At 32.5% G+C, this 12,625-nt stretch overlaps 1 protein-coding gene across 1 annotated transcript in view; it reads left to right on the forward strand.

Annotated features, from left to right (window-relative positions):
• The first annotated feature begins 1,353 nt into the window (after positions 1-1,353).
• The window catches only part of Il1rapl1 (interleukin 1 receptor accessory protein like 1), a 614,687-nt gene continuing 603,415 nt past the window's right edge, over positions 1,354-12,625 (forward strand). Inside the window, exons 1-2 of the mRNA XM_071606054.1 lie at positions 1,354-1,444; positions 1,984-2,263. Of these exons, the coding sequence (XP_071462155.1) occupies positions 1,354-1,444; positions 1,984-2,263 (371 nt within the window). The remainder of the gene's footprint in view (positions 1,445-1,983; positions 2,264-12,625) is intronic.

Raw genomic sequence — 12,625 nt, forward strand, 5'->3', positions numbered from 1 at the left:
AAATATATTAAACCAGAATCCAGATCAAGTGACCAGGATGGTAAGGCAATATTTCATACAGGACAATCAGAAAAAGCCTCTTTCGCAAAGTGATATTTAGAGGGAAATAGAAAGAGGAGAGGAAGCCATGCAACTCATTGGTTTAAAACATTTCAGACAAGCCAGGCATGGTGATACACACCTGTAACCCCAGTGGCTGGACCCTGTCTCACAAGAAAACAGTTAAAAAGGGCTGTGATGTGTCTCAATGGCTAAGTACCCCTGGGTTCAATCCCTGGTACTTAAAAAAGATTTCAGACAAAGAGAGCAGCAAGTTCCAAAACCATAATGGATGTTTATGTGAAACATAAATCAAAATTTGTAAATTCACTGGTGAATATATAAGTTGTTAGTAGATAGTACAAATTATTTTTAAATTAATAATTAATTCAGTGTCTTGTTATTTGTCTTCTTTGTTCTAATGTACATATTTCTTTTCATTTCGATCATTTTTCCTTCTCTTGAATTTTAAGTTGTTCATCCTGTTCTCACAGCATTTGGGTTGACTTCTTTTTCATTTGTGGAGTTGAACACTGCTTGTTACTGCTATTAGAGGTCCTTTAATTCTTGGTCTTTGCCTTTTGTTCATCATTCACATATTTTGAGTGATGCCTAATTTATTGTCTTGATAACAGCTCTATTTTATTTCTTGCTATTTTGTTAGCTATAAGATCTTCATTCCTGATTTTATCAGTCAGAGTCATATCAGCAAGAAAAATCTGCATAGTAATTTGTAAGATAAATATTTTATAAATAAGTATTAAATGCAACAACAGATTAGAGTAATGAAAGGAATGGCTAGTATGAAAGAAATATGTATTATTCTGTTTATGTTGCCATATCAAAATATCATAGACTAAATGGCTTCGATAAATAGAAATTTATTACTCCTAGTTCTGATAGTTGGAAAGCTCTTAATCAAGAAGCCAGATAGTTGGTTTCTGGTGATGACTCTCTTCCTGGCTTGCAGATGACTACATTCTTTCTTTGTCTTGTGAGCACAAGGGACAATTTCCCAAGTCTCTTCTTATAAGGGCTCTAATCCTATTAGAAAAGCCACAGCCTCATGACCTCATCTTACTCTAATTACCTCCCAGTGGTCTAATCTTCAAACACCATCACATTGGTTGTTAGTTTTTCAAATTATGAATTGAGGTCACATTCAGATCATAGCAAAAAATAACATGAAGGAGTAGAAGAGTAACTGCTATAATCCCTAGGGATGAGACAGACCACCCAAAGAAAAGTTCCAATACTTCTATTCATAAGTAGAGTTTCAAGTGTTATTGGAAAGGTAAAATAATGATTAACTGAATGGCAGAAGTCACTGAAGTGCTGTGCTATCAGAACTTGTTAGAAACCTGCCCTCTGGAAGTTCACACAGACACTCCCTATTATATTCTTGGTAAAGCTGTTCATGAGAAGTTGTCTTACCTGAGACTCTGCTTAAAAAAAATGTCAAGCTGCTGCCTGCAGGAGCCAGCTGCTGGAGAAGACTTGCACACTTATAAGAGCCTGTCAAGCAAGCATGCTGGGACTAGGAAGCAAAACCCTTTCCTCCTGTAATGTCTCTCCAGCACCCTCTACTGACAAAGCTTGAATACCTGCTAGCAAAGGAAATATTTTTAGGGTCCAAATCTATTTTCACAGAGCAGGCAAAGAAGTATATTAAGAACTGAGGGATAATAAATACTAATGAACCTACTGTTATAAAGTAAAAATAAGTACCAGCAGGAGCAGACTAAGTAAAGAATACATTGTTTACTAGCAGGGTAAACTACTTTTCATGCTCCTTCTGAGTTTTCTTCCCTGTTACATTTTCTTTGTCTTGAGTAAATATGCATATATGTAGATGTTTATTAGACATTTGTTAAATGAATGAATGAATGAACTCATTGCTTAATTTTTTATCTAATGTTTTTTGTCTCTCTCTTTTTACTGTAGCTGATGGATGCACGGATTGGTCTGTTGACATCAAGAAATACCAAGTTTTGGTGGGAGAGCCTGTTCGAATCAAATGCGCACTTTTTTATGGTTATATCAGAGCAAATTACTCCCTTGCCCAAAGTGCTGGACTCAGTTTGATGTGGTACAAAAGCTCTGGTCCTGGAGACTTTGAAGAGCCAATTGCCTTTGATGGAAGTAGAATGAGCAAGGAAGAAGACTCCATTTGGTTCCGACCAACATTGCTGCAGGACAGTGGTCTTTACGCCTGTGTCATCAGGTATTGTTTTAATTCCATTACCGTTGTATCAATGCAATCACATGCTACATCCTCATACTTAAAATCTGTTGCTATATCTTTCAGCTAAAGGTATTGTCTCAATATTTGCTTGTGTTGCTGCTTTCTAAAATTTAGAAGCTAAATCATAAAAAAGATGGGATTGGAATTTATATTGAGACATTATTTCTAGCTTATGGAGAAAAGAGATGCCATCTGGGTATCTACTTATGTTGCCAGAAATTACTAAAGACTATGAAATAAAATTTATACAGGAGGTAAAATGTTGGAAATAAAATGTAAGCAAAGACTTGCAGAAAGGATGCATAGTTTATTGCTAAATGGGTTGTAACATTTTGTTATTGCCCTTCACAGACAGATAGAGCAGAGATACCTCTGGTTCACACACATCTGCAAAGATGATTTAGGTAATGTGTGTATGTGCACAGGAAGAGGAAGACAGCATTGCCAAGTTAGGGAATATAAAAATTGTGTTCTGTATTGTTTTGTTAACTAAAATTGCTAGATCAATACCCAAATTTTTTTTCTGAGTCTCTCAAGGCCAATACCAAAGTTAATAACAAAGTCTGTGCCATTATCCCCAAGAAAACTCATCACACATCTTCACATCTTTGTCAGCTTGCGGAAGAAACATATGCAGTTTGTTTAATGATAATGCATTGAAACAGTATCCATGTAACACATTAGCAGTTAAAAAAATCTCAGTTTAAGCATTTAGCCATTCATGGATTATGAATCATAGCCTGCATGAGTGATCATGAATGTCATTATACTATTAGAACATTAGAAAGCTAGATATAGGCATATGGAAGGTGTGTTTAAATCTATTTATTTGGCTTTCTATATTTCATCTTATTCAAATAAATAAAGAAAACTCTGAGACAAGTTGATTCTTGACTTGGAGAGACTGACTTGGCCATGCTGAGACTTCTGAAGCACCTAGTATTTCTTTTTTTCAAATAAAAATTCAACTTCTACTTCTGAAATTATGATTGGCTCCTCCCATTCCTACTTATAAGGACCATATTTCCTTATCACAGTCACCTATAACAATTATCTTCATGCTGAGCTGTGGCTTCCAATGTCTTAAGACGTTAAACTAGGTCAAAGTTATAAAATTTAGACATAAATGTATCTTTAAACACTGATAACATACATTAGAGTTAATGTTGGAAAATGTATTGGATTATAAATAGTTGTATTTGAGATAAATTTCCACTGGATTTTTAAAATAACAAATGTGTTGTTCCTTGGGCAATACTTGTTCTTTATCTTGGGATCTACCAATTATTATATGTTCAAACATAATTCTTAATAGAATAGAGGTTCTGTGGGGGCATTGATAAATAATGTCATGCTATTACAGTTAAAGAGTACTGATTGAACCAGCTGTTCTCACTATACGAAGTCACTTGATTTTAATTTCTTATCTGCTGATTATTTTTTAAAGTTGTTATCTATGATTAATTTTGCACGTGTGGAGGTAATTCTTCAAGATAGGCAAATGTGTGTCCTTATTTGAGTGAGATTAGTATTGAGTTGAATTTCCAGAGTCTAACACTTCATTTCATTATTTACTGTTGATGGAAAAATAATGTAGCACATTAGTAATCTGAATTGCATTTCTTTTGTGTGTTTAAATATATGGTTAGATTCAATGCTCCAAGAAACCTCATTGAAATGCCCCAGAATTATGTGTATTTATAAGAGTGAATGAAGGGCTGAAGTTTCCAAAACAATGATGTTTGTCATATTTTCATGTTTCTACATTTAAATGGAAGGTGAAACTAAAAGACAAAGGCTGAAAGTTTAATGTGTGTCAAATGGCATCCATGAGAAAGTAATATACTAAAAAAAAAAAAAAAAGAAACTTGCCACTCTACTTTGTGTACAACCAGAGAAGTGAAAAGTTGTGCCTCATTTGTGTACTATGAATCAAAATGCCTTCTGATGTCATGTACAACAAATTAGAACAAATTAATTTTTAAAAAAATTCAAGTATGCCAATGGATTTGAAGCTAATGAGCTTCCTATGTCTTCCAAATTGAAAAGAGATACTCCAAATCTTTATAAACAGCAGTTGAAATAGCAAGCCTTGGTGTTGATGTGAGGGAAGTCCAAGGGCATTGACATTTTAGCACATTGCTAGCTACTAGGCCAGAAATAATCACCATTATTATTATTATTATTATTATTATTATTTAAATAATCCACTTCAAAGAATTTCAGAAGTTGAACATATTAGCTTCTATTCAAAGATACTATTGTTGTTCTGTGCAGTAACTTATCAATTAAATGGCTTAACAAGCCTTTTGCGTATAGATAATTTGCATTTATACCTAAACATACACAAATAAATGTTGCTAATAATGGAAATAGTTCAGATAACTATCATTATAATGAACAAAAGTTTTTCTGCCCCCTTACCTTTATTTTGAAAGAATAATGTTAGGTAATTCTTTATTCCATGGTAAATGGCTTTTAAAATATTTTCTCCTTGAATTTTTACCTTACTTTGTTTCATGAAAAAGCCGTGTAATATTTTGGGTTTTTTTGTATTGTCATCTATAGAAACAACTTTATTTTACAAAAAAATAAATTTCCCTATATTCTTCACCTCTTAATTTTTGAATCATATTTTCAGAGTCATGCCCTATTAGCAGTTTTATATGCAGAGTTAGCTATTGCACATACAAGTACCCCAGTGCCACCAAAAATGTTAACACATTTTTAAATTTGTTTTGTTGTTGTTGTTGTTGTTTTGGAGGATACTAGGGATGGAATCTATGGGTGTTCTACAACTACTCTCTGTTCCCAGTCCTTTTTATTTTGAAGGGTCTTGCCAAATTCCGAGAGTCTTGCTAAATTGCTGAGGTAGGCCTTGAACTTGAGATCTTCTTTCTTTGACCTCCCAAATCACTGGGATTATAGGCATATGCCAAGGCTCCAAGCCATGGTAAATCATTTGACACAGCATTTTAATTAAAATGTAGTTCTTGAGATAATTGCAGAATCATATTCAGTTGCAAGAAATAATATAGAAAGATCCACATATCCTTTACCAAAATTTGCTCAATGGTAACATTTTGCAAAACAGTAGTACACTATCATAATCAGGATATTGACTCAATTCTCTCAAGATATAAGACAATAGCACCACTTCATGCGATTCTCCTCTTGTCATTTTATAGTTATAATTCTCTCTACCCAATTCTAAATCACTGGCCACTACTAATGCAATCTTCCTATTTATAATTTTGTAAATTGCAGTATAAATGAAATCATACAATATACACATTTTGGAATTAGATTTTTTCATTCAGCATAATTCCCTTGCAATCCATACAAAATATTGTATGTAAGTATATTTTATCCTTTTTATTGCTGAAGACTTTTCCATGATAAGGGCATGCTAGTGCACATACAAGTACCCACTGAATGGCATCTGGGTTGTTTCCAGTTTGGGGCTATTAAAAATAAAACTTCTATGAACATTCACACAAGAATATGGGGTAAAAATAAGTTTACATTGTTCTAGGATAAATATTCAAGAGTAAATATGAATTGTAAGGTAGCTGCATGTTTAGTTATAAAACACTGCAAAACTATTTTCCAATGTCACTGTACCATTTTACATCCCTACTAACAATAGTACAGTTTCTCCACATACTTGCAGTATTTGGTGTTGTCATTGTATTTAATTTTAGCCATTCTCATAGGCTTATCCTGGTATATTATTGGATTTTAATTTGCATTTCTCTAATGACTAAGGATGGCAAGCTTTTCTGTGTGCTATTTGCCATCTCATTCCTCTTCAGTAATATTTCTGCCCATGTATTTGTTAATTTTATAATTGAATTTTTGTATCTTCTTTATTATGGTTTTAAGTAGTTTTGTATGTCTGGATACAATTCCCTTTTTTGGATTAGTGATTTACAAATATTTTCTGCAAGAATGTAATTTATGTTTTCTTCATCTTATGTTCTTTTGTAAAGGAAATATTCTTAATTTCAATGAGATTCAAATTATGAATTTTTCTACTTAAAAATCATGCTTTTGTTATGACATATAAGAATTCTTTGTCTAGCTCTTGGCCATAATGATTTTTTTCTTATTTTCAATGCTTAATTATTAAAGTAGAAGATATGTCAAAATATGTTTTGCTTTATACTTTACATTTAAGTTGGTAAGCCCTTTCTGAGTTAGTATTTGTTTAAGCTATGAGATTTACTTAAGTCAAGTTTTAGTTGTTTTCCATGGACAGGAAGTTGCTTCAACACCATTTGTTGAACAAGACTATGCTTCTTCTGTTGAATTGCTTTTGCACTTCTTTTTCAAAATCCACTGTGCAGGTTTATGTGTTGATTTCTTCATTCTTTATTCTATACTTATATATCCATCCATCTGCCAATACTATGGTACTTGATTTGTGTATCTGTATGGTAGGCTTAAATATCAAGTGAAGTGAGTCCTCTTTGTTTTTCTTTGCAAAGCTACTATAGCTAGTTAACTATTGTGGGCTGCTTGTTTTCTTTATAAATTTCATCATGATCTTATTTATAATCACACAAACCTCACTGGAATTTCTTTTTTTTTTCTTGTTTTGTGGTTCTGGGGATCCATCCTAGTGCCATGCTCATCTAGGCAAGTGCTCTAGCACTGAGCTACATTCCCATCTCTACTTTCCAGGAATTTCAATAGCAATTGTATGAAACCTATAGATCAATTCAAGAAGATCTGACATCTTTATCATCTTGAGTCTCTGAATCTATGAACATAGTATAACTCTTCATTTCTGTAGGAGTTTTCTTTGATTTCTTTCATTAGTATTTGTAATTATCAGCATACAAATCCTATACACATATTTTGAAATTTATACCTAAAAATTAATTTCATTGGAGTATTGATAAATGGTATTATCTTTTTAATTTTCATTTCAACATGAACATTTTTAGTATATAGAGGTATGAGAGATGTTTGGATTTAAGTTAGCAATATCTAAATCATTTTTTTCAAATTGCATCTATAATGTGTTGTGTCTAGTATCTTGTTCCTTGCCTAAGTCATGAGTTTCTTTTTGAGATCAAGGAAATCTTTTTTTCTCATTGAAAGTGCAGTGCATCTATCAAAAAATACTCAGTGAAATCCATTTATTTATTCATCCATTTAACAAACATCTACTGATAATTCTGTGATAAGTACTGATAAGTACTATGTTAATGTTAGTATTATAAAGATTTCTAAGTTTTTCTACTCAAGCAGTTCACATAAGAGAAAATAAGTGTACAATAAATTGAGATAGATACTTTGAATATAGTTTAGAATACATTAGGATCTGCCAAGATGGAATAGAAAATTGCCTCCAAGTTCTCCTCCTACAACTAAAAATCCTGGATATAACACCACAAATCAAAAGTGAGGGCCTGTACTCCCAGTGGCTTTGGAAGCTTAGGCAGGAGGATTGCAAGTTCAAAGCCAGTCTCAGCCAAATTGAGGCCCTGTCTCTAAATAAAATACAAAATAGGCCTGGGAATGTTGCTCAGTGGTCAAGTGCCCCTGAATTCAATCCCTGGTACCAAAAAAAAAAAAAAAAAAAAATGGAAAAAAGGACTTTCTAGGGATCTCAGGACTTGAGAAATGACATGAAAATTCTCACAGTCCTGCCTGCTCTTTGTAGATTAATGCACGAATTTTCACTTTTTGTTCCTTCATCTGAAATTCATTTTTTCTTTGCCTACCCTAATAATATATATTTATTTGCTAAAGCAAATCCAGTTTGTTTATTTTCTACCTTTCTCAAATTGCTCCAAAGATGATTATCTCAGTGATCAATTGGAGATAGAAAACATAGGAAAATTTAAGGATTAACACAAAGCCGTTTATTTTCACAGAATCTGCAATGTAGATTGTACTCAGCTGGATAATTTTTCTACTGATGTTGTCCGTAGCCACATTGGCTGGAATCTACTGGGATGCAGGGTTGGCTCAGCCTGTTTCTGTCTCTGTGAACTCTTTGGGTCTCTCTCCTATGCTTAGTAATGTTCCATGAGTCAAATTAAAGATAACTTGGGAAGAGTCTTACAAGGACTTATATTCTGTGAAGTTTGGCCCATTGGTAATGCCACCAAAGTAAAAGTCAAATAAACTTTGTCTATTTGTCCCTAGTAATCCATGCCCTTACACATGCAAAGTACATTCATCCCATTCCTAAGACCTCACAAAGTCTTATTTTACTATGTCACCAAGGTCAGCTTAGGAGTCCACAATATAACTATCTAAGTCATTTCTGGGTGGAAATCAAATTCTTCACACTTAGTTTCCTGATTGCAACTGATTAGGAATGACTCCTGTTCATTCAAAACTGAACTAAGAAAACAGAGTATCTGTCTCTCACAGTCCCAGTATACAATGGTAATACAGGAATAGCATTACTAAACTAAATAGTCCCATTTGCAATTGAGGATGGGATGTGAGAATTACAGGGCAGTCACTGGCCCATAGCAATTCTTAAGTTCAGCTGGGCACACTTCACCCATATCTTGTTAAGAGCGTAATTCTGCCTATTAGAAGTGGTTCCTGGTTATAGCTTCTCTCTTTCTATGGAAGGTTAAGGACCTAGAGATCATATTTAAAATTGAACTTTATCTGTCCATTTTAGTATAAGGTAATAAAATTCCTGTAGGAACTCTGCTATGAGGCTTTTATGTATTAAATTTTTAACCAGTCTATTAAGAAGAAACTGCAACCTAACATATTTTAAAGGTAAATTCCTCTGTAACTTGGTGTTCAAGTTTGGTGTTGCTAGAGGAAAAAGTACCAATAATTCTACACAACTTTTTCCTAGATAGTATTAGGCTTTGCCTAGTAGACCATCTTAGCTACCTTTGCTGTATCATAGAGAATGTGTTGTATCCCAAACACATTTCCACTGACATTTTTACCCCTCAGAATCAATTTGAGCTGTTTGTCACAAAAGGCTCTCAATATTTATAAAATGAAATAATGAGTAATTAGAATTGACATTCTTTAGAATACCTTTTAGAAAAAAATGACTATAAACAGAATTGAGAAAATTGTATAATTTTATCATTTTCCCTGAGAAAATGATATAATTGTTTTTCTTACAACACCTATTGGAAACTAAAACTAGTTATGGACTACATATTCTGAATCATGCTTTTTGGTATTCCAAAAGATAGTTTCCTTTTTTTTTTTTCAAAATATACCTTCATTATCAGCAAGTAACAATAGAAAGTAATAAAATGTTAGATCTAATAGACTGCAATGAGTAACTACTATAAATGTAGTATAACAACTTATTTATTTTAGTCTGTATGATAGAAAATAATTTCAATATTTTTTTATTTTTGTGATTTTTAAAAATCAAATAATTTTTGGATCAAAGGATATATAATGTCAGTATCATTTTATAAAGTCTAAAATATATACACACAAAAGGGTCTTCATAATTTGTTCAGGGCAATCAATGTCCATATAAATGTTTTATATCCTACCAGAAATTTTAATGATCTTATGCATATGTGTTCCAAGGACCTAATGTAATTTCACAGTCCTGGTTCTCTAATTATTAAACTATCTTTCATAATTGAAATCAGAGTATACCCTTGAGAACATCAGCTTTAATTTATAGGTTATAAAAAATGCAATTAAACCTATATAAGCTAGCCCTTTTAAAAAGCCATATACAAGTGGAAGTCTTTAAAGTAAGATTTTCAGTCTGGGTGTAGAGTCTTTATGGTTGGAATATTAACATTATAGAACTGTAAATTAAATACTCTTTCTTTATATTTTTTGCAGAAGATAATCTTTCTTGCCATAATAGTCTTCAATAGGTTTTCCAGTTTCATTATTGATAATGCTTGAACATGGCACTAAAGTGTTAGATCAACCTAGAGCAGAGACTGTTTTGCCTTTTTGTCACATCTAAGACATGAAGCCACTCTCTAAAGGATCAAACTATTTCTAAATAGGACCATAATTAGCTAAATTGCTATTTTTCTGAATATTTTCATTTCAAAAACAGCAAACCCAATTGACAGAAGTAAAAACCTGATCCTATCTAAATTGCCTATTGGATATACTGATTTTTTTAACCATTCAAGTAGTACATGTGTTCAGCATAACAGCTTAATTTCTGTACTAAGAAGATGAAATGAATTCTGATGAACTGAAATAAGGTAGCATCCTAGGTCACTGGATGAAGAAAAGTTTAGTCTAATATCCCTCATAGAGAAATCTTTGAGAATTCTTTGAAATCAATAATGGCATGTTCATTGCAAATATGGAATTATATATTTCCTGCACAAAACCTCAAATTTTTATGGAGTAGATAGACTACTGAAAAAAGATGATACAGTTGTAACATAATATGTAAATAAAGGTTAATTCTGAGATTTCTTTTTTTGCATTTTAGGTAAAATACATCACTATGTGCCTTTTTCAATCATGAATAAAATACATAGTTTTTCATATTTCACAAATGTTATTCAATGTGTATGATGTGTTATAAATGGTAGTTAGGATTAGGGAAATTTTATTTGATTTTTATCTTATTTATTTATTCATTCAATTTTGCAATATTGGAGATCAGACCCAGGGCCAATGCATGCTAAGCAAGCACTGTGCCACTTAGCTACAACTCAGCAAGATGAGGAAAATTTTAATTTGCAAATATATCAGTCAGGTGAGCAGGTCAGTTATAATGCAGTGAGACTATGTTAGTGACTATATTTTTTTACTGCAATTATTGTCTTTACTTGTAAAAATCTATTCAAAAAAGTTAACTGCTAGTGTTGATGCAATAAGTGAGTAAAAATATTAATAGTCCTATTAAAGGAATAGTTACTGATCAGCAAAATTTTAGAGGAGTAAAAAAGTTGAAGATGAAGCAGCTAAGATTATCCAAGCCTCTTTCTAACACTAATTTTGTATGTGGTTATCAAGTAAAATAAATAAGAAAATAAGCTCAATGAATGTAAAACATACAATAGAGGGAGTGATTATTCTTAAAAGAGCTCATGTAAGACCTGTGGTTGAACAGAACTCATGGCTAGCAAAAGTATAATTAGGACAGATTTCTCTGTTACAAAGTTTTCATGAGGACATGACAAATTAAGTAATGATCCAGAACATGGGCTTTCAAATTTTTCTGAAAACCACCAGGTGGTAAAAATTTTAGAATTTGCAGGCCATACAATCGCTGTTGCAACCATTCAATTCTGCTGTTATAATGAGATAGCATCCATACACAATACATAAATGAATGGCTATGGCTGTGTTCCAATAAAACTTTATTTAGAAAAAATAGGTGAGGGGGTGGATTTGGGCTCTGGGCCATAGTTTTCTGAATCCTCATCTAGAAAATGCCTTGCAAAATGCAAATAGTTAAATCAACAATAGTAGTTTCTGTTGTTATTGACAAGGAAAATGCCACAATCTATTCCTGATAAAGTAACAAAATGGGGATATTGTTTTTGTTTTGTATGTGATGGTTCAAAGGATTATTAAAGTATCTTGCAGCAATTTATGAATGTTTAGTGAAACTGGAACATAAAAAAGTAAGCATGGAGATTTAGTAGAGATATGAAGCAATGAGGACTATGGTTAGAATATTAATGATAGTAATGGCAAAGAAAAAAATTCAATAATAGTTTTGGAAGGAAAAAATGCATCACTGATTATATTCGCTTGGATATATTTTGACCTTGTTTAGATGTTGTTGTGAGATAGCTAGAACATCTTAATGCTTTTCCATACAAACCTAAATGTTTTCACCACAAACCTCAGGGTCTTAAGCAATAAAATTACTTAGACTTTACCCCATCACACTAAAAAACACTTAAATACAGTTACCCCATCATTGCTTTCCCATGCAGCATTTGAATGAATAAATGAAGGGGTATGAGGTCCTGTCTAGTTTCTTTGTCTACTTGTTACTCTCTTTATTAGACCAGTAGTTTCTTAAGGGCAGAGATGAAACTTTTCATGTTTGCATTTCTGTTTACACATATATGTAAACAGACAAGAATCTTTCAATCAATTGTTACAGTTTGGGAACAGGTTATTGAATATAAGAATGTTATAAATATCAATGACTTAAAGAAAGAATTTTGTTTCTCAGGGGAAAGACAATCTGTAAGAATTTCAGAGCTGATACGTTGGCTACCTAATTGTCTAGGCCTCAGGTTTCTTCTATATTTCGTATCCTGCTCCCTCTAGACTATGGTTCTCATTGTTATTTCCAAGTCAAAACTCTATCAGATCCATACTATTTTAAGCTGTAAGATACAGAATGAAAGGAACAAAAAACATGATCCTTCTTAT

Source organism: Marmota flaviventris, chromosome X (genome assembly GCF_047511675.1).
Source record: "Marmota flaviventris isolate mMarFla1 chromosome X, mMarFla1.hap1, whole genome shotgun sequence".
Taxonomy (NCBI): Eukaryota; Metazoa; Chordata; class Mammalia; order Rodentia; family Sciuridae; genus Marmota; species Marmota flaviventris.